At 33.7% G+C, this 23112-nt stretch overlaps 1 protein-coding gene across 21 annotated transcripts in view; it reads right to left on the reverse strand.

Moving 5' to 3' along the window:
- Window positions 1–23112, reverse strand: part of MGAT4C (MGAT4 family member C) — a 716481-nt gene that overhangs the window by 612122 nt on the left and 81247 nt on the right. For 13 of the 21 annotated variants that reach the window (XM_072724523.1, XM_072724519.1, XM_072724521.1 and 10 more), the window contains one exon: window positions 12538–12570. The exons of the other annotated variants lie outside the window; for them this stretch is intronic. Coding sequence is in view for 1 of the 13 variants with exons in the window: in XM_072724519.1 (XP_072580620.1) it covers window positions 12538–12570 (33 nt within the window). In the remaining 12 variants the exon portion in view is untranslated. The remainder of the gene's footprint in view (window positions 1–12537; window positions 12571–23112) is intronic. 21 annotated transcript variants of the gene reach the window in all.

Consider the following 23112-nt stretch of genomic DNA (forward strand, 5'->3'; position numbering starts at 1 on the left):
AAAACATTGTTTAAAAATACATTAAGGGGATCCCTGGGTGGCTCAGTGGTTTAGCGCTTGCCTTCAGCCCAGGGTGTGATCCTGGAGTACAGGGATAGAGTCCCGCATCTGGCTCCCTGTATGGACCCTGCTTCTCCCTCTGCCTGTGTCTCTGCTTCTCTCTCTCTCTCTGTGTGTCTCTCATTAATAAATAAATAAAATATTTAAAAAATACATAAAAATATTCCATTGAAGAATATTTATTATAAACAATAACTTATTCGGATAATGATACCAAATGAACTGATCAAAGGAGGATAAAATAGCAGAAAGGTGAAGCCTGGGAAATAGACATAGATAATGAACAAGAGGGAAAAGATTTTTTGATGAGAGAGAATACAGGGAAAAAGTGTCATATGATACTCATTCCCTCACCAATCACTCAATTCACCAGTCATCTGTGAGTGCCTTCATTTTATCATTTATGGATTCACCACTAAGATACTGAGCTCTACTTTGCAAAAAAAAGCCAAACCAAAACAAAACAAAAAAACCCTTTGATTCACTGTGTTCTATTATAGGAGGAGAGAATAATATATAAGCCAATCAAAAATGAATAACAATAAAGATATTTTTGGCATACAAAGTAGTTTTAGACTGTTATGGTAGAAAAACTATAGAAGATACACATAGTACATGTAGTGAATAAAAAAATAATCAGAATTAAGATTGTCCCCTATTTTTTCACATATGTGAAGGATGACTGTAAAGTTGTAAGAATTCAAATATAAGTCACAGGAAAATTCGTCTTACTATTAGTGTCAAGCCTTGAATTATTACATATAATAATTTCTAAATAGTTCCTCAATTTAAAGAAAGTATAAAAATAATACTAAAACAATAACTTTCAAATGGTTTAGAGATGTTTACCTGCATATAAAACCTTTTAAAGAATTGACCTTGTTCCTTTTTGTTGGATGTGTGAACACAATGAATATCACAGAACATTTCAAAATGTAGGCTTTTAGATATTATTCTCCTGTTCATTTATTTCCCTCGATATTTATTACACTTACTCAAAAGGTCTCTTCCTTTTACTTTGGAACTTTTGTATACTTAATCTAGATTTATTTGATATCATAAATCAGCATCAGTTTCAGGTTACTATTCTGGCTTATGAATACTTAAAGTTTACTAATAATGATATCTAAATTTTAAGAGAGAAAATACTAATCTTTACAACAACCATACTTTCAAATCACATGGTTTTCATGTGTTCTGATAGAGAAACAGTGAACAAAACCAAGTCCTGGGTTTTTATTCCTCTGTTTCAATTTATCCACCTGAAGTTAATTGATTCACTTATAACCTAAGAATTATTTTTGGGGAGCAGGTAACAACATAACATGTTAGTATGCTGAATTTTGCTTGCTGTTGTTATAAAAAATGTTCTAGTAGTTTTTAAAAAAATTATGATGTAAATTGCTCCTAATTACCAATAACATTTATAAGCCATCATTAATCTGGTAGAAGAGGTACTCATAAACATTAAACAGGACAATATGTGCCAAATTAAATTAAATATATATGAAAATTAAGAAACCATTTTGATAAACAGCATGCAATCTAATTTTGTTTTTAGATAGTAACTTAATCTCTTTGCTTCATAAGTTGGCTCTACCTAATATTATCTTTGTGATTCTTCTTTTGGTGGACATTGTAACAAAATACAAATGTGACAAAATATACAGGACAATATGTGCCAAATTAAATTAAATATATATATGAAAATTAAGAAACCATTTTGATAAACAGCATGCAATCTAATTTTGTTTTTAGACAGTAACTTTATCTCTTTGCTTCATAAGTTCTCTCTACCTAATATTATCTTTGTGATTCTTCTTTTGGTGGACATTGCAACAAAATATAAATGTGACAAAATATAAATGATCTCTTCTTGTTTAGTGACTTGCCCTTGCAAAAAAAAGAGAGAAATGTTAAAATAAAAATCAGTCATAGAAGGAGAAATATACTGGCATGCCAGGTCCACCCAGCTTTAACAATTCCTTTACCTCCTGAAAAATGGAAGCGGTAAATCCATCTAGAAGTTATGAATAGTTTACAAATCAATGTATATGTCATTGTACTATGTAAAGTTTGTAAAAAAAGAAAAGAAAACTGGATTTAATCTATCTGAATGCTCTGTGCAATGGATGACCTATTCCTCTGATAAGTGGTAGCTGTCAACTGATGACAGATATATGCCTTGTAATAGTGACCATGCCAATTACCAAGAAAAAGATAATGTCTGGTATATTTGAAAGTTAAGTCCAGAATATGATGAGCCACTAGCTTACCTAGACTTCCAGCAGAAACGTCATGATATTAGCATTGGGAACGTGAGCAGATCTCTTGCCCATTAAGCACGTGGTTAATGGTTCTCATCTCCTAGCAGTATACATTATATTCTGAGCTGTTTTCATTGTTCTGGTGATAGATTTCCATTGTCCAATACTGAAGATGGATTTGTACTAATCCTTGATAGATTTCCATTGTCCAATACTGAAGATGGATTTGTACTAATCCTTGATAGATTTGCATTGTCCAATACTAAAGGTGGATTTGTACTAATCCTCTCATGGTTTTTCACCATTTGGGACAACCAGCATTTGAAGCAGAATTGTTAGGAAATAACAGCACTATCACTGGCTCCAAGATGAAAACAAAATCAACTTATTTGCTCTCTTTTTAGCCAACCTCCTTCTGGACTATTAAACAATTTACAAAAGTAAATAAACAACTAGTAACTGTAATTATCACAACAATTCTTGATCAGAAAGGAAATTTTGAAACAATTGCAATAAATTACAGTTGAGAATCCAGAGCCTCTTCTTAAATGGTTTACATAAAAATATGAAAAGTGAAAAATCAGGACTAGAATGTCAGAACTTTAAAACATTCATGCTGGAGAAGGGAAAAAGGATTCTTGTTAAAATCTAATGTCCTCTCACTCTACATCCTAATCCCTTTGTTCCTTTTCCATGACTAAAAATTCTGATAGTGTTTCCTCTCTGAAATTAAGTTGACATGCAATTATTATCATCAAAATTTGAAGAGGTAGATTATACTGTCAGAAATGTACAGCATATCCCATTAGTCTCAATTAATAATTGTGTCCTGATAAGTATTTTTAAAAGCTCCAACTGCTAAATTATGGGGTTATCTGAGGGACAAAAGTTATCTCTTGAGAAAGCTGTTCATTTATAAAGATGTTTTTATTGAAATGATATAAAATAACATGAAAAATCAGCTGAAGCATGAAATAAGAGAAAATGCCAGAAAACAATTCATGAAGTTGAACTTCGATAACTGCATAACTTAATGGAGCTCTAGTCCTATGTATGGACTTTTACAAAAGTATGAATAGCATGAACCTTTTGATGATTTTGTGAACAGTGCATCTAATTCTGGAATATGCTTGTTTTAGTAATGTATCCACTTCATGGTGTAATATTAGGTGGCTTGATATAAGTTCTTGGCTATTTAGATTATAACATCTTATGTTCTTTATTTTCCCAAGATTTTTTTTTCTCCTACCATTCCTTCCCTAAGATGATCTAAACCAGTGATTCTCAATCAGGAGTGATTTTGCTGCCATGGGACATTTGGAAATGTCTAGAGCCATTTTGGGGCATAGTCACAACTAGGGGGATTATGTACCCTTGGTATCTAGTAGAACAGGGCAAGGATTCTGGTACACTTTTAACAATACACAGGGAAACTCCCAACAAGAAAAATTATCTGGCCCCAAATGTCAGTAGGACTGCTTTGAGGAATCCTGATCTAAACCATAACAGTAAAATAAACTCTGTAAACTGGGTCATTTTTTCATGTATTTTCTAAGGGGAAAAAAGCTCTCAATATTTCATAGTTCTTGTTCTGGTAATCTATTGCTGTGTAACAGCCCAAAACAGTGACCTAAAACAATGGCATCATTTATTTTGTTCATGAACCCAGTGTTTGAGTGGGCTCAGCTAGTCAGTCTCACCTGACTTAATATTTTCTCTAAATTTGGCTCAAAGTTAAATATGTCCTCTTCTAACTCCCTTGCTTTGTCTTTCTACATGGTATCCTTAAGATAGCTAATTGCAACAACATGAATAGATCTAGAGGTTATACATTCCTAAGTGAAATAAGAGTAAGACAAAGGCCACATGATTTCATTAATGTCTGAAATTTAAGAAATAAAACAAAGACACAACTTAAAAAAAAAAAAAAAGACAAACCAAAAAAACACCCTCTTAACTATAGAGAATAAACGGATAGTTATCAGAGGAGAGGTGAGTCGAGGGATGGGTAAAGTAGGTGAAGAGGATTAAGAGTACCTTTCTCATGATGGACATTTAGTAAAATATAGAATCATTGAATCACTGTATTGTACAACTGCATGTTAACTATACTGGAATTAGAAATAAAAAATATTTCTTGCTTGCCAGTCTCTCAAAGCAAGTGTCCTGAGAGAGACTTACAAAAGTCATATGACCTTTTTATTTTTTTATTTTATTATTTTTTATGTTTTTATTTAAAAATTTTTTTTCATATGACCTTTTTAAATTTAGCCTTAGAGCAATGAAGTACATTTTTTTGGCAGTCTATTCATTGAGGCAGTCACAAAGGCCACCCAGGTCCAAGGAAGTGAGCATGGACTTGACCTGATGGGAGGTCAAAAAATCTGTGACATATTTTAAACTATAGAAATGTTTTGTATGTTATAGTTTCTTTGAAGTACGACTCTAATTAGGTCCTATTAATATCAACATTTATATCTTATAAGATTTAGTTTTTTCCTGTCATGATCTAGATCTCAATTCTCTTTTGTCTCATTTCAAAATCTGACTCAAACATCCATCCAGAAAGAATTAATGATGGCTTTTCTGCCTCAGGAGCAACAGAAAAAAACAAAAGGAATAAAAGATATGGCTCATGACCTTAAGGCACTCATTAGTTAGTTGAAGGAAATCCTAAACTATGAAATACAATTTTATTTTTGCCTAGTCACCAATATAAAATAGATGAATCATTCATAGAAATTCAAGTTGAAAATTAAAATGAATCCCCTCAGTCACATCAAGGACATAGATAGATGAGAACTAGAAAATAAAGATGGAATATTTAGACTTCTTTGGATAAAGCTGAACACTAAGTTGTACAGTTAGTCTTCCCCACAATCCCTTCTACATTCACACTTCAAAAAATGGAGGGTAAAACTAATAAGTCAGTGAAAGGAAGTTTAACAGATCAAGCCATTGGGTATGTATCACCAAAGTGTATAGAACACTGACATGGTTCTTGACTCATTCCTGAGAAAGCTAGAAGGAAGATAGCTTTTCACAATGTTGCAGGAGCAAAATCACACCAGTGGCCTTAATGACAGGTTAAAAAGTGCAAGAATCTGATGTACCTGATGTGGATCTAGCAATAGGAGCACTGACCTGGAGTCATTTAAAATGGCATATTGTCCAAAATGATGATCTAGCAATAGAAGAGCCACAGAAATGATCCATAAGAACAAAGTTTGACTGAAGCAATGCATCTGGCGTAGAAGGCGCAAATTCATCTCTAAAATGTTCTTATCTGCTTTCTTCTCCTCCCTCTTCTTTGATCATGGAGACTAAATAGTCCTTAGCTAAATAGCTGAGTTGGTTGAGGGAATGAAAGTTAGGAAAGAATGAAGAATCACAAGGATGAAACTATGGGGTATTAAGCTAAGTGAAATAACTCAATCATAGAAAGAAAATGATTTCACTCATATGTGGAATTTAAGAAACAAAACAGAGGATCATAGGGGAAGGGAGGGAAAAAATAAAATAAGATGAAATCAGACAAGGAGACAAGCCAGAAGAGACTCAACTCTAGGAAACAAACTGAGGGTTGCTGGTGAGGAGACGGGTTGGGGGATATGGTAACTGGGTAATGGGCATTGAGGAGGGCATAATAAGCACTGGATATTATATGCAACTGATGAATCTTTTTTTTTAACTGATGAATCCTTGAACTCTACTTCAGAAACTAATAATACACTATATGTTAATTAATTGAACTTAAATTTTTTTAAAAAAAGAATCATTGCTCTGCCTCATATTATGGGGTCCATAAGGAGAAAGAGAAAATATTTAACTTTAAGTTAGGTTCTACATTTGATTACTCTGTGGAGTTAGTCAATTCAATGTTACCAAACTGGAATTGCATTTTTGTCCTAAAATGACCACCAAGGCATTTGACAACATAAGATTGATAAAAAATTATCATAATAAAAATAAAAACAAAACAGAAACCATGGGGCCTGCCAGAGGATTCTAAAGATGTTCTCAATTGTGAAAGTCCACCCTTCTGATAATATACAGCATGCCATGCTTTAATGGTATCTTTCATTGTATATTTTTATTTTATTTATTTATTTTTTTAACTTCATATTTGTGATTTATTTTTATGAATAATTTGGGTACAAAAGAGCTTACTTTACGTGGGTGTTACTTTTTCTTTAAAATAATAAATTTATTTTTATTGGTGTTCAATTTGCCAACATACAGAATAACACCCAGTGCTCATCCCATCAAGTTCCCGTCACCCATTCACCCCACACCCCGCCCTCCTCCCCTTCCACCGCCCCTAGTTCATTTCCCAGAGTTAGGAGTCTTTATGTTCTGTCTCCCTTTCTGATATTTTATACTCATTGTATATTTTAAAAGAGTAGATACAAAGATGTTATGACATTTAGTGTGTGTAGAATTGTTAGCCCAGATATTATTAATTGCACATAATTCAATGAAAGAAAGAACTGTGGATAAAATTTTTTCCATGGTCTTTCTAAATCCTGATGTGTTAACCACATACATCTTAGATTATGCAAATATCAACATAATTAACAAGGACAGTAAATAGAAGAATCTTATGGATGGGTGAGCACTTTAGCACATTGTAGTCATTGTTTAGTAATTGTTCTCTTCTCCCATCAGGTATCTCAAGAACTGGAGAAAAGAGGGTAAAAGTGGGAGGAGGTGCAAGGTAAACAATGAATACCAGGCAACAAGCAGGGTGTAAGCTGAAAGAGAAGGAAATGCTAGTATTGCTGCAGGTCATATAAGATTCTATGCATACAGCTTCTCCAAAGGTCCCAAAAGACACTGAAGAACAGAGCCGATGTCCTTATAACAATTAAACGTCTGACATAGAGGCCAATTCTTTAGATGCTAACAAAAGATTCAACACTTGTAAATCTGTTATTGGATCTTTTCTTGTAATTAACTTACTTCCTAGAAAATTAAACACAAAGGCACACACATATGCACATACTCAACATTGTAAAAATATGTATCTAAATACTTTATTCTCCACAACTTTGACAAATTTTGTGCAAAGTCTAGATCTTGGTTACACAACATTTTAATTCTGTTAACATATTATTATTAAGTCCACCTCAGAGAATGATCTGGAAGTCCCAAAATATCATATCCCATCAAGTCAATATTTTTAGTGGATTTATCAAGAATCAATCTGAAGTTCCATCCACGTTGAAGCAAATGGTGGGTATTTGTCGTTCCTAATTGCTGAGTAATATTCCATTGTATACATAAGCCACATCTTCTTTATCCATTCATCTTTCGATGGAACTGGAGGGTATTATGCTGAGTGAAATAAGTCAATCGGAGAAGGACAAACAGGGTATGTTCTCATTCATTTGGGGAATATGAATAATAGTGAAAGGGAATATAAAGGAAGGGAAAAGAAATGTTGGGAAATATCAGGAAGGGAGACAGAACATAAAGACTCCTAACTCGGGGAAACGAACTAGGGGTGGTGGAAGGGGAGGAGGGTGTGTTGGAGGGGAATGGGTGACGGGCACTGAGGTGGACACTTGACGGGATGAGCACTGGGTGTTTTTCTGTATGTTGGTAAATTGAACACCAATAAAAATTAATTAAAAAAAAAGAATCAATCTGAAAATAACAATTTTTTTAAAGTGACTATATTGACAGATGTTATTGAAAAGATTCTAGGTCTCAAACCATGACATAGGGACTCTTTCTATTCATATATCAGGTTTGCTTTACTGTGTTCCTTTATAGTAAAGATAAGGACAAAAGTAGTAACCTAACTTGTATTGTTCACATAGCCTGAAACTGAACTGTCTGAACAATGGCATAGCGGACTCTAATTTTATAGACCTGAATCATATGTCCATCCTTCATTCTGGTGTTGGGGGTTATGAAGCAATGGGAACTGGGTCTCGACCAATTGATATGCATGTAATACATTGGGTTATTTTAGTGGGAAAGATATGGTTTACATATGAAAACCACAGGTCTGTCATATTTCTATATATGCGAAACTCAGGGGTCCTCATGCTTTTTTAAAAAGATCCTATCTATCATCTATCTATCTATCTATCTATCTATCTATCTATCTATCTATCTATCTTTTTTTTTAATTTTTTTTTCTTTTATTTATGACAGTCACAGAGAGAGAGAGAGAGAGGCAGAGACATACGCAGAGGGAGAAGCAGGCTCCATGCACCGGGAGCCCGACGTGGGATTCGATCCTGGGTCTCCAGGATCACGCCCTGGGCCAAAGGCAGGCGCCAAACCGCTGCGCCACCCAGGGATCCCTCTATCTATCTATCTATCTATCTATCTATCTATCTATCTATCTATCATCTATCTATCTATCTATCATCTATCTATCTATCTATCTATCTATCTATCTATCTATCATCATCTATCATCTATCTATCTATCTATCTATCTATCTATCTATCTATCATCTATCTATCATCTACCATCTATCATATGTGTGTGCAAGCAGAAGGAGGGGCAGAGGGAGAGGAGGAGAGAATCTCAAGCAGACTCCACCCTGAGCGCACAGAACCTGATGTGGGCCTCAATCTCAGGACCTGGATGGAGATCATGAGCTGAGCCAAAATCAAGAATCCAACACTAAATCAACTGAACCACACAGGCACCCTTATTCCTGCTTTTGGAGAAGAATATGGAGGCATATATGCTGCTTTGAGGTTGAAATAATGTTCCAAGTCTTATAGCACTTTTATACACTGATAGCCCCAATCACACAGTGTTTATTCAGTAATTTATATAACAATTAACTAAGAAAGTTGGTTCTTCTTACTCTTTGAATTTAGAGAATATAAAAATATTAATGTTGCCAGGTTCATAATTGTTATCCTTAGAAATTCATAATTACATGTAATATTAAAATATCATTTTAATCTTTTTCCTATATTAAAATATCATTTTAATCTTTTTCCTAATTCTCTGAATTTGATGAAAAATAAAATGTAACAACTACAATAAAGTTCACTGGTAAACATGCAACAAGCATGAAACAAATTTCTCACCTCTGCAAACGTCTCTGAAATTGCATGTTTGCAAACTGAGTACAGGTATGTCTTAATTCACTTAGGTAAGCAAAAGAGAGTCAAGGCACTTCATTTAGGGCTATTGAGAAATAAGGCTACTGTATAAGCACATGTAGGTTTTTTCTTTATCTGGACACATTCTACGCAATACCCAAGCACTGGAAATTTCACTTTTTATAAGATGCTGAAAAGCTCCAAACCTGAATAAAAATTTAAGTTCATAGATTTTTACTACACATGATTTTTTAAAAATATGAAATGCTTTCATTGTGATTCAAAATAAACACGTGTTCATTAATTATGATTCAAATAATAAATAAATTAGTGTCCAATTAATAATTCTTTGTAAAACTTTTGTCCAATTAATAATTCTTCATAAATCTTTACTCCATGATATATAAAGTGCAAGATGCAACAATCTTTAATGACCTCTTTGACACTGCTGCCCTTGTCCCAATGATGAAGCTTGACGTAGCTGCATTTTGACAAAACTCTAGGCATTCTTAATAATTTTCTAAAATTAATCTTTATTCATTAATAAGTGTTTCAAAAATTGGGTAATCTAATACTTTAAATTTATTTACCCAATTTCTGAAACACTTATTAATGAATAAAGATTAATACTTTAAATTTATTGTTATCACTGCCAGAGCTATCTTTGGGGCATCCACTTTCTCTAGTCTAAAACCTTATAAGGACTATTTAAGCATTAACTGTATACATATGTTATTATGATATATATATAATATATATTACATATACCACAATCAATGTACACACATGTATATAAAACAATGTATATACAGTTTCCTTGTATATACAGTTTGCTTTTGGTAAAGTGTCATTTTAATAATGTGAACCTAAGTAAATTATTTGTCAAATTATTAAAAGTGTAAAAATCAACACTAAATGGGTCTCTGATAGTATTACTATATTAATAAAGGTATGTGACTTAAAATTCAAGTTTTCTGGATGTTGTGAGATTATCTTCTACCTAATATTATTATACACTATAAAAGAAGAGATTGAAATAGAGGAGTCTACTTCTTAAAATCTAGGGTACACCAGATTTTCCTCTTTTTCTCCCTTTTTTAATGAACAAGAAGCTTTGTGAAAATTAATAATTGCTTAATTGGTTCTCCTTGATTGTTTACCAGTTCTGAGGGAACTTAAACAAATTGGGTATAAGTAGTAAAAGATTTTGAGTTAGACTCGGTCACACAAAAGACTCCACAGGAAACTAGATAGACACAGAGACTAAAATTCTTATTTTGTGTACTCACTGGCAGTCACCACAGATATGCTTAAAATACTTTAGACAAGGGCACTTGGATGGCTCAGTTGGTTAATCATCTGCTTTTGGCTTAGGTCAAGATCTAGGACCATGGGACAGAGCCTGTGGCGGGCTCCCTGCTCAGAGAGGAGCCTGCTTCTCCCTCTGCACCTGCCCCCTACTCATGCCCTCTCTCCTCTGCTCTCTCCCTCAAATAAATAAATAAAATATTTTAAAAAATAAAATAACAAAAGATAAAATAAAATCACAAACTTTAGACAAACAGTATTACTTTCTAATATAATAGTGAAGAACTCTGGCATCTCAAAACAAGCTCCTGACAGAGGTTAAAGTATTCTAAGTTGCATTATGGTTGCATTTTTCCCACAGAAATAAACCATTTGTTTTATTTACTTCTATGAAGATATGTGATAGCATCTGAATAGTTGAGGAAACATACAATCACATACCAAAGCTTGCACAGAAGATTGTTAATGTCTAAAGATTACAGATCCTTCTCTAATCAACACTAGAGAATATACTCCTATAGATACTCATCTCAAACTTTCAAATAATCATGACAAAAATGTAATTTATTACTTGATAACAGCCAATTTGAAGCATCTGAATTTTGAGTGAGATCATCATGATAAACTGTACCTTACTCTCACAATTTTAAACTAACAGGATCAAATTAGATCATAAGGAAGTAACATGAACCCACATTATCTTCATTTTCCATAGCAAAATTTTCACAATATGATAGTACATAATATATTTTAAACGGCTGAATTGCTTCTGGATTCACTCACATAAAGAAATGTGTCTGTACCCATTAAATAAAAATACTTCACTTCATTTATTAGATAAAGGAAACTATGGTATTAATTTTTTTCTCTTTTTTGTTGTAAATTCTAGCAATACAAGCCTGTTTAGAGCTAAATCATTGGTGTGTGTGTATGCAATATATAAATAGGAAGCAAATATATATAAACATATATGAAGGAAATTAAGATTACCTATAATTCTCTCTCTTGGAGTTAGTCATGGTTAATATATGTGAATCTACATGATTCTGGTCTTTCTCCAGGTTTTGTTATAAAAAAAAAAACCAAAATTGTGTGTATACACTCTCCCTTCCAATAGCTTTTTTTTTTTACTGTTTGTATTTAATATGTATAATTTGTAAGTAACATCAAATCTAATTTTATAATATAATAATTACATGAAAATAATGGATATATAAATATTATCTTGAACTGGTGGTTTTAGCTAACTTTGATAATTTTTAAGTAACTTGAAAATATAAAAGTATTCAGTGTGATCCTGGAGATCCAGGATCGAGTCCCACGTCAGGCTCTCTACATGAAGCCTGCTTCTCCCTCTGCCTGTGTCTCTGTCTCTGTCACTGTGTCTCTCATGAATACATAAATAAAGTCTTAAAAAAATAAAGATATATTTTTAAAAAAGAAAATATAAAAGTATAGTTAAAAGGTGCAAAATTCTAAATATTCTGGCAAAAATGGTACTGAATCAAATGGTACTTGAATACTCAGAATGCCAAGGTCTTAAAAGTTTATATTCCATTTGGAGTAAAATACTACAGCCTGCCTATAAAGACTGTAATGTAAATTATATTTAACCCACTCTGAGTTAAAATTATGGAAAGTTTCTATTGCAATCACATCTCCAAATTTATTTTTCTTCATTTTTACTTCTCTTGAACCCTATTTTTTCTAGTCTTGATACTGTTAAATTCAACTTCTCCTTTAGTAGACTAAGTGCCTAAAACAAATGAAGTCTCAACACATGAAATTTGACTCACAGTTTCAAAATAATATATAGAACTTACCCATCCAAGAAGGATGTAACAGCAGCTGAGAAGCTGTCAAGGAGAAAAATGCCAGAAGGATTAATAAATTATATTGCTGTAACATGACGATGAGAATTATAAACAGCTATGTAAAAATTAGGTTGCTAGCAGTAAGGTGGCTTGGCTTCTTTTAGTCTTGGTAGTAGAATGATGTACATTTATCTTCTGTTATGCGCTGGTAAGTAGCTGGCAAGCTTGGTATATATAAACATTACTTAAAGACATTATGATTGGCTTGGATCCAGAAAATGTCCTCTGACATTACCATTAGCTATCAAATATCTTAAATATTTTGGAGATGTTTGAAGAGGCAAAGGAAAGCCGGAAGTCAAAGAAAGACAATACTAACCAGAAGAATAGAGTGGATAATTAGGAATAAAATATGCACACTTCATGATATAAGAATATTAAAACAAATTAATGAAACCCAAATGCCTTTCATAAGAAAGAGTGATTTAGCAAATTAAAACAGAAGGGAAAGAAATAGCTTATCTTAATGGCTTACTTAGTACTATTTTTATTTTATTTAAAAAATTGTTTTTACAAATAGAAACTAATCTTCCCAATCTATTTTCCCTGATATATATGAAATAAGGTATCTTATTTTTCTCCTGTCATTACCTGTGACTCTAATAAAAAACAACAAACAAAAAGCTGACATAACCACCAAGAAAAAAATGCTAAAGAAAAATCTCACTTATCATTCCCCTCAAAAGCAATTGACTGACGTTTTTGAGAAAGCCAAGCAATAACTTAGCTATGATGTACTATATTTTGTTTGCTGATTTAACAATGCTCACACAATTAAGGTACTTTATTGATAAGTAAATTTCATCAAGAGTTAACCATAATAATAAAAGCATATTTCCAAAACAAAGTGTATGAGAAATGAGATGTTTTTACAGGTGTCATAAATGAAGAAGTTTTTGAATGTTAGGCCATTCTCATGATTCTACCTTGCATTGCCTAAATTGATAATTCTTTTTTATGAACACATGTTTTAAATATAGTCAAGAAGCAAGGAAATTAAGATTGCCTATAATTCTCCTAGAATTAGTCACATTGTTAAAATGTGGGCTTTTCCCATGTTTCATTACCAAAACAGAGTGCAAAGCCAAACCAAACCAACCAAACAAAAACCCTTTCCACACTAAATTCAGCTGTGTTGAAATAAATGCAATATTTTAATTTTAAACTAAGCCAAACCAAAACAAAACTCTTGCCAATTAAAACACATCGGGTATAGGGAATGGATATTCACCATAATCCCACTTAATAAATGAATGCTGAATTTGCTGCATGTCATACAAGATTTTTTTCTATGCACATACCAACATGTTTTAACATTGTTATTTAAAGAACAAATATGTTTATACAGACAACTATAGCCACAAAGCACACTATTTTCAAACTAACTTTTTAACACTGTATCTTAGATATTTCAATATCTATTAACACATTTCAATATCTATTCAAACACATCCAAACATACTGTTTACATACTTGTGATAAAAGAACAAAAATTAATTAGTTTATACTAATTTTTGTCATAGAATAATGCACTTTAGCAAAAACTGTCAACTATTAGTTTTTATAGTTAAAACAAGACTAAAACAGTTTTGCAAGAAAGCAAGGAAAAGACCGTAAGGAGAATTTATGTCAGATGCAATTTGCAATGATAGATGTTATCATTAAGAAAATAAAATTGTATAAGTAAGGAAGCCAAGGACTTACTCAGCAGAAGGCAGGTTTATAAGGTTTAATCCTGAATAGAATACAGCTGAAAAGTGAATGTTAGGGGATTAATGCTAAAGTAGATTGTCCTGAATTAATGCTAAGAAGTGCAAGAAGTCATTTGCCAAAATCAAGAATCGGAGCATTTGAAACATAGGAGCTATCCCAACACTGTTGAATTTTCATCTCAATTAATTTATTTTTGTTAATTTTATTATTAAGAAAACCTGAGTTTTCTTGCCTGCGTGATCAGCAGGTTAAGCGTCTGCCTTTGGCTCAGGTCATGATCCAGGATCCCGGGATTGGAATGCCCAGCTGTCGGTGTCCTGCTTAGGCAGCTCACTTCTCTCTCCCTCTGCCACTCCCCCTGCTTGTGGCCTCTCTCTCTCTCTCTCAAATAAATAAATAAAATCTTAAAAAAAAAAAAGAAAGCCAAAAATTGGTTTTAAAATTACCATGTTAGACTCAAGAGGATGGCATGCATTTGAAAAATAAAAGATTAATCTGATGTTATGAGATAATTTAGGGCTTTTAAAGCCCTAAAAAGATGTTATACATCACTTTTACTTATCTAATATCCATGAAAGCATTCCCCAAACAACAATAGAGTATCTATATTAGTTTTTCCTCAGGTGTTGCCCTTTGTTTTCTTTGCAATTTAAAATATTCAGTCTATACATACTTCAATAGCTGGTATCTATTGTTGTTCCTAATAGCACCTTTAGAAATGACATGCTTTTGCTGTTCAACCAGAATTTGTAAAAATAAATTACCTCTCAATTTTTTTGAGATTAATCATGATATAGTTTCTTTGTTAAATCTTAGGTGATTGAAAAATAAATCACATGTGCCATAAATATCCTTTGAACCACAAGCATTGCAAATTGACATTACAGTGTGGATTTTTCATCTTGACAGCTTATTGTAGGAGCCAGCTTGCCCCAGATTTTCTTTAAAGAAGGACAGGATAAATCTGGTCAAACATAAAGAATAAAATGAAGTACTTGTTTATTGCTATAAAGAAATCTGCTGTGGATCAGCTTCCATTTAAGATTTATTCCAATTCTACTGGAAAGGTTGGAAATTTCAACATAAAGATTAGCAGTAATTTTGCTCTTTTCAAAGGGCCAGAATAAAGGGACTTTACTTTAGTGAAACAATTGTACCTCAGTTGTGCGAAGGGAAGGAAAACAAATAAACGCAAGAAGAAAATCATATATAGTCTTTTCAGGGCACAGATAAAAAATACATTTTTCAAAGTTATTTAATAGTGCTTCTGCCATTAAAAATCTCAATGCCATAATCTATACTTGTTTTGTCAATGTAAGAACAGGATAAAGGAATCACCCTATTCTAAAATGCTTAGTCCATGAAACAGTATCACAATGCAAATATGTGATATGCTGCAATAACAAAGGTAAGATGGGTGATTTTATTCTTAAAAGTTTAGAAAAAATCATCAGAGAAAGAGTACTCCTGAGGTTTCAGAATGCATATATTTCAGTAAAGGGAAACTTCAATAAAATATTGCTTTGCTTTTGGAGTGAGAATTAGGTTCTGTATATGCTATGGTCAGGAAATGTCTTAGAGGCAGGGAATTAAAATAGTACATCAAAGTAAATATAGAAAAAATTTAGGCAGAAGCTAAATTAGGGATCATGATTATGATCCTCCTGTCTCCTTGTAAAAGCATTTCTATTGTATCAGATAATATTTAATAAACTATTATTGCATAAGTGTTATGCTTGTTCTTCAGTTATGTCCTCTCCTCCACAACAATCCTAGAAGTAGGTTTTATCCATTTCACCTTAGATATGGGAAAACTGAAAAAAAGAGAGGGACAATAATTTGCTTTTGGTCTTGTAGCTAGTGAGTGTCAGAGTCAGTAGTGAATTGAAATTATCTGACTCCAGTGGCTATACTTTTGATTCCTGGATAGATGGTCATGATAACCATGTGTGCAGAACTTTCAGAATTTCTAAGAAATTTTCATGCCTGTGATTTCATTTTCCCCTTATAACCTTATGTTCCATCTGTGGGATGGCTGCTGTTCTCTATAATAGAAACACTAAAAATGTGTCTGGCTTTGAGTAGTAATTTTAGGAGTGAGTAGGTCCAGAGTTTATGATAAGATCAGCTGAGGCTCCCGTTGCAACTGCATCACTTAATCAGGCTTCTCTTACCTCCCTGTAGAAGGTGTTATTGTTTTTTTTTTTTCTCCCAAGAACACACTCAAATAAACCTCCTGCATGTACATGTGTTTCTCAGAATCTGCTTCCAGAGACTCTGACTTAAAATAATAGTTTCAATATCAAACCAATCTTCTGAATCTTTAGCTAAATCTTTTTGGTCTCTTTAATAATCTCTTGCTATTTTCTTCTTCTCAGTACGTTGTTTTTTTTTTTTTTTTTAAGTTTTAAAAGATTTTATTTATTTATTTATTTATATTTATTTATTTATTTATTTATTTATTTATTTATTTATTTATTTATTTATGTATTTATTTATTTATTTATTTCAGAGAGAGACGGAGTGAGAGAGCACAGGCAGGGGGAGGCAGAGGGGCAGAGAGAGAGGGAGAAGCAGACTCCTCAATGAGCAGTGAGCCCATGTGGGGATAGATCCCAGGACCCCAGGATCATGACCTGAAGATGCTCAACCAACTGAGCCACCCTGGTGCCCTATCATCTTCTTAGTACTTTGATTTATTTATCCAACCCATGAAGCATATTTATTTTGTAGCTTCAGTTTTGATATTCTGACTCATTTTTGGAGACTCTGTCTACAGTATCTTATTTCCTTGGGTGTTTTGTGATTTTTTTATTATAAATTTGTATTTCTTAAAATTGAACTCATGGGAATTATGTGTGGCTTGGACTAAAGAGAGTTCCTTGCAGAGAAAATTCACAATTATTTCTGCCAGGTGACTAGGGGACTATACCAAACTAGGACCTCTTTAAACTGCAGTGTTGCATTAGAGTTTTTCACATTACATTAAGTAAGGTAAATTCAGGCTATAATCCAATGTAAGGGTTGGTTTTTAGCTAGGATTATTTTTCTCTCTTATTCAGCACTAGGATTTAAGATAAGAGTATCTTCTTATAAAACCCTCAGTAAATGTACATTTACATATTTTTTACACTTACATCCAGGGACTAGCCAATTTAGTGGACCCAGCTTTATGATGGGATTATAGTCTTTTAGCCTTCCTAATTTAAGAAAGTACTTGACTTATCTCTCTATTTTCTATGCTCTGCAAATCTATGAAAACTAAAACTCAGGTTCACTAGAATTTGCAATTGCTCTCAAGATGGAAGCTAGGATCAGCATATTGCTTATGACTTTTCATTTTCTCCTTTCATTTAGTTTTGCCTCAGAGTATTCCTTACTTTCTATTCTGCTCATCAACAAATTTAAATGTGTTAATCTATTCAGCATTTATAATCTTTCCCTAAAGAGATGGGCAGATCACTTACTCTGCCCTCCTGCAGAAATGCAAATCTCTCCCTCTAATCTTCACCAAGTATCTTCACCTTTAACATGTGGTCCTTTTTTTCCCCAAGCCCAGCTAGCTGAGATGAGTGAAAACAGAGACCTAAAAGCAGAGATGCTAAGTCTTTGATTATTATTTTAATGAAAGGTATGTTACTGATATAACAAAGAGTGGGAAGAATGGAAACATTAAATTGCTCTTCCCCCTCATTCAAATAATAAGTATAATTACTCCTTTTGGTAGAGAAAAGAGTTGACCAATGTGTTGGAGAGAATCCTTTAGACCCTGGTGGGACCTAAGGGGTTTTATGCACTGTCTTTCCTGCTCATAAATCAGTAAAAATTAAAACAGAAATTTAATCAGTATTTACAGAAATTACTAAAGAGTTTGGAGACCCATGAATGAAGGATGCATTTACCCTAATCCTTTCTGGGACAATGTGAAAAAATATCCTTTTAGGATTCCCTAGTACCCCAGATAAAACTGGAGCAAGGGCTGAGAGGTCTCTTTGCTGCTGAAGAGGGAAAAGACAAGACAGCCACAGCAAGTCTCATGTGGTCCCTGGGTAACACAAGAAAGCAACAGGATTTCTCTTTGCCTCTGATAATAAGACACCTGGCTGAGAGAGAGAAAGCAGGCAGATGTTGAAGAGATCCATGGTCATGATGAGAGGAAATTATAACAAAGAGCAGTGTAAGGATGTGTGTCAAGAAACCATGTGGGAATACAGAAACCTCAACAGATGCCATCGTGGTGGGGACATGGGACATGCTTGTACATTGCAACAGATGTCAATCTAAGACAAAGGAAGGATGAAGTCCAGATGCCTCACCATCTGATATTATTGCATTTTATAAACTTTTCAGAAATTAAACCCATCCAGGAAGAAAAGAAGGAGGAGGGGGAAAGGCAGTTTTGATCTGACTGGAAACCTAAGCCTGAGAATACTTTCAAGCAGATGAATTTACTTAGAATTGATTCAGTTATCCTTGTTTTTGCTACCAAGCAGAACCGGAACTCAAAAGCTAATTGTGGTTATAAGAAGAAAGAAATTAAAATAATTACATTTTGTCATCACTTGAATTTTAGAGCCTGAGAATATATAACCACAAAACATCCCCTTGATCTCCACAGGAAGAAAACAGTGCTCAATTATGTAAAATAGTTGACAGCTAAATTAGGATAGAAACATGTTATTAATTGATAACCCTGAAAGCAGAACTCTAGAATGGTAAGAGTGGCAAATCAAATGGAGGGTGAGAAAGTTGAAATAGTGTAAGCAAAACAAACGAAACACACACACACACACACACACACACACACATTCTCTTGAAAAGCTGGTTATGAAAGGATATAGGAAACAACAGACAGTTAAAAGTCATAGCTAAAGGGATATATGAGGTCAAGTCAAGGCTTGTCTTGCTTTACTTAAGATTACAGGTATTAGATCATGTCTGACTGAGCAGAGACAGTGTGTGGTAGAAATCAAGATGCTGAGATGCAGGACACAGAAGATCCAGAAGTGCAGTGGGAGCAAAGAAGCACAAATGAAGGGAATGGATTTGACTTGGAGCAGCACTTTCCTCATGGTCGTGAGAAGGGAGGGCAGCAGGTTAATTTTTAGATATGGTAGCAAAAATATTAAGGGGTTACTATCTGGTGCATTCTCTGGTAGGAATTGAAGCCATAAACTGAGATTAATAAAGAGAAAACAGTAATAAAAGATTTAAGTAGAGTGGCTAAAATGTGATTTTATTGTGTGAAAAAGCAAAGTGAACTTTCTGGAGAAACAGTTTCTTGAATGCATTACGGAAAGCCCACTTAAGTGCAGTGAGAGTGAAACTATAGTACCTCCAATCTACTGTTTGATGCTTAGCTCTTGGGATATAGGCACAGAGAGGGTTTGTCCATCGTTGCACTCTTTCACTGGTGTGAGATTAGCGCAAAGAAGTCAAGAATATTTTTAAAGGAGTAATATGAAATGGCCAGAAAGAGAAGGTGGATTATTATTCCTTCTATGGAGGAATAATGTGAAAGTAGAAGGCAGTGAGACAAATGGGGATCAATGAATTGGCTACCTCCTCACCAAAGTTACTTGAAATGGTGGTAGCTGTTAAGGTGGTCAGCTGATAAAATGATCAGTAATTTGAAACAAGTAACTAGGAGATCTATAAATGTCCAGTTTCGGAAAAGGAAGAGGGAAGACAGTAGGTAAACCAGAGAGTCTGAATCTCATAATCAAAACAGGGAGCAGAGACAGGAAATAACGGAAAGTCCTAATCATAAGGAACCTGTGTTGTATAGATTTTATTTAATTTTCAGGCAAATGGAAGTAGCTTTGAACGTAGAAAATATCTCCTTTTTGGAATGGGCTTCCTTGTAACAAGCCAGTCAGAAAATACTCAAAAAGACTGGGTATTAGTTATATTATGAAGAGCCTTCAAGATATAAAATATTATATTATCTGTGAAGTCTCTTCCTACTCCAAGATCTCTTCTGAATCCTCTTTATCCATCTACCATCCACATTTTCTTTTTCTCTCAAGTTTAATCACTAACAAAATTGTGTCCTCAGTCTCTCCCTTGAATGTCCCTCCCACTGTCTTGTTCTAACTAAAATCTGGTTCTTTCCTGATGATACTTTTGTAGACTTAATAAGGCTGGGGCTCAAAGTGTGATAAGTAGCCTTTCTGTATTCATCATCCTATTCCAGACAAATGAATGTCTTTCCTCTATAAAACACTACCTTAGGCTGTTGTCTCCCATGTTGCCTCCCTTTGTTCTTTGAGGATATTAGCTCCTGGCTCACTGCAACTATCTCCAACAGTACTTCTTCAGCAGTGAACTCAAGGTCCTAGACCTTTCCATTCTTCTGGAGCATCTTGGTTCCCACTCTAACTTCAAAATCACTTCTGTGATCATATCCATGACTGTTGTTACTAATCACTGCTGCTCTCCCACAACCTCGATTTCAAGTGTATCTTACCAAAATGTTCTATCTTTCCAGCTCAATCCCTCTAAAAGCCCAACTCCAACAATGGTTTGAAGCCAGTGAGACCTTAGTATATTTCCTTATCTCCCACCTTTGATCCAACACCCAGACTTCTCTTACCATCAAGCTTAAATGTAATTGCTATTGTAAAATATTTCACTTAAATAAATGCAACATCCTTTCTTTTCTTTTTTTTATCCTTTGTTTTCTATCACATTTCTGTTTATTCTCTTAGCTAAGCCACAATTACAGTTTAATCCGAATCTCTACCAGCTGCACATCTAAAACTGCACCACATTGTACCAGCCTGAAAGAAACCCCAAACCAGCTGGACTAGCTTTAAACTTATGAGCATTAACTCATATTGTATTTTTATAGTCCATTCACTCTTTTACTCTAAGATTTTGTTGTACTAGTTCCCTTTGCCTCAAACTTCTTTTCTCCTGCTCTCAGCTTTGACCATTCTTCCTATTTCATCGAGGAAAATATAGAAATTGAAGAGAAATTCCACCTACCACCTCTTCCTTCACATCTCTTTTCCTGCATTTGTACTTGAATACTCTAATTTCACTTCTATCATCAGGATGGACTGTGCTCCAACTAAAATATAAGTTTTCCATTGCATACAGAATCTCATCTCCCTTTTTTTCTTCAAAGACATTGCTGTAGCAGTTTCCCTTTTGTCTTTTTTTTTTAATGATCAAATACTCCTAATCAACTGGAGCATACTCATCAACATCAAAATAACATGCAGTTATGTTGTTCAATTAATAAAGAGAAACTATATTGATACCACTTCTCCTAGCAGCTATCACCTCATTCTAAGTATAAAGTAAAACTCCCTGAAATAGCTGCCTTTCTTTATTCTTTGAATGTCTTTCTTCCTATTTTCTCTCAAATCCACTACGTCATGTATTTATTGCCACAACTCCAACAAAACTGCTCATTTCGCTGTCACTATTGATCTCCATACTGCTAAGTCCAATGGTCAATTTTCCCACCTTTTTTGATGTATCAGAAGCAGGTGGCATCCTAGATCATTCTAGCTTGAAATACTTTCTTCACTTGGCTTCTTTTCTAATCAAACACATGCTTGGTTTTATTCCAGTCTTCTGGCTATCTTTCCTTATTCTACTTTTTTGTTTTGTCTTGTTTTGTTTTTAAAATATCTAACAACTAAATAGTAAGAACCCTAAAATTCAGTCTTAGAACTGTATCATTCTATTGATTCCTTAAATGACTTTACTGAAAAATCTTCAACTGATCATTGTTTTCCCTCTCAACATGAAAGTTAGAATCTTCAACTTGATCTGTAAGACCATTTATAACCTGATTCCTTGCTCCTTCATGGGCCTCATACACATCAACATTTCCTTTAGTCAACCCCAACTCCTCCTCCATAATTTTCAAATCTGCCAGCTACACACCCACATTAAGGTTTCTGCCCTTTCTGTTCCCTTTGCCTGGATGCTCTTCCCACATACATCTGCATTTCCTTCAGATCATTATTTTTAAAAATCAGATTTTCAGTGAGACATTTCAGCCTACTTTAACTACAACTGTTATCCTATTTCCTACACTTAATATCTCCCTACCTTGTCCTTTTCCTTTAGCACTTTTTCTTTTTCTTTACCACTGCTTAATATAAGAAATAGTTTACACTGTTTCTTGTTTATTTTTGTTTCCCCACTAGAATAAATGTCTTCATGATGGCAGGGATTTTTGCCTGCTTTGTTTACTGATGGATCACAGAGCCTGTACACATAACATATGCTCAGTAAATATTTGTTGAGTAAATGAATAATGTCACTTATTCTATTTTATAATAAGTGTCAAGTATGAAATCCAGTAGACATTAATCAAACTTCTACAAGAAGTGTGTTATTATTTTTCAATTATGTTACTGCTTTTGAAATTCAGGTTCTATACCAATAAAATTTCAGATTTGATTACTAACAGAACTAGTGTTAAGAATATGACACCTACTTTTATGGATATCAACTGTAAAACAAATTAATAGAACAAGACTAAACTTATTCATTAGGATTTTCAGGTTGAATTGCTTGCCTGCCACAAAATTAGCTGATCCTTAGAATTCTCACTTCTAAAAATGAAGAGGTTAGGACAAAGGATTGTGGAAGCGCTTTCATTACACAATTTTATTAAATGTCTATCCACATCTAAAGCAGAGAGGGAAAAGAGAAAATCAAGAAATTATGTTCAATTTTGTATTAAACAAAAGTAGGCATTCAACAAATGTCAGTTATTGTCATCATGGTAGCTCTGTTAATCTCCTTAAAGATGGATTAAAAAAAAGCAATAAAGATTTTTAATTC

This window comes from Vulpes vulpes, chromosome 10 (assembly GCF_048418805.1).
Source record: "Vulpes vulpes isolate BD-2025 chromosome 10, VulVul3, whole genome shotgun sequence".
In the NCBI taxonomy this organism is placed as follows: Eukaryota; Metazoa; Chordata; class Mammalia; order Carnivora; family Canidae; genus Vulpes; species Vulpes vulpes.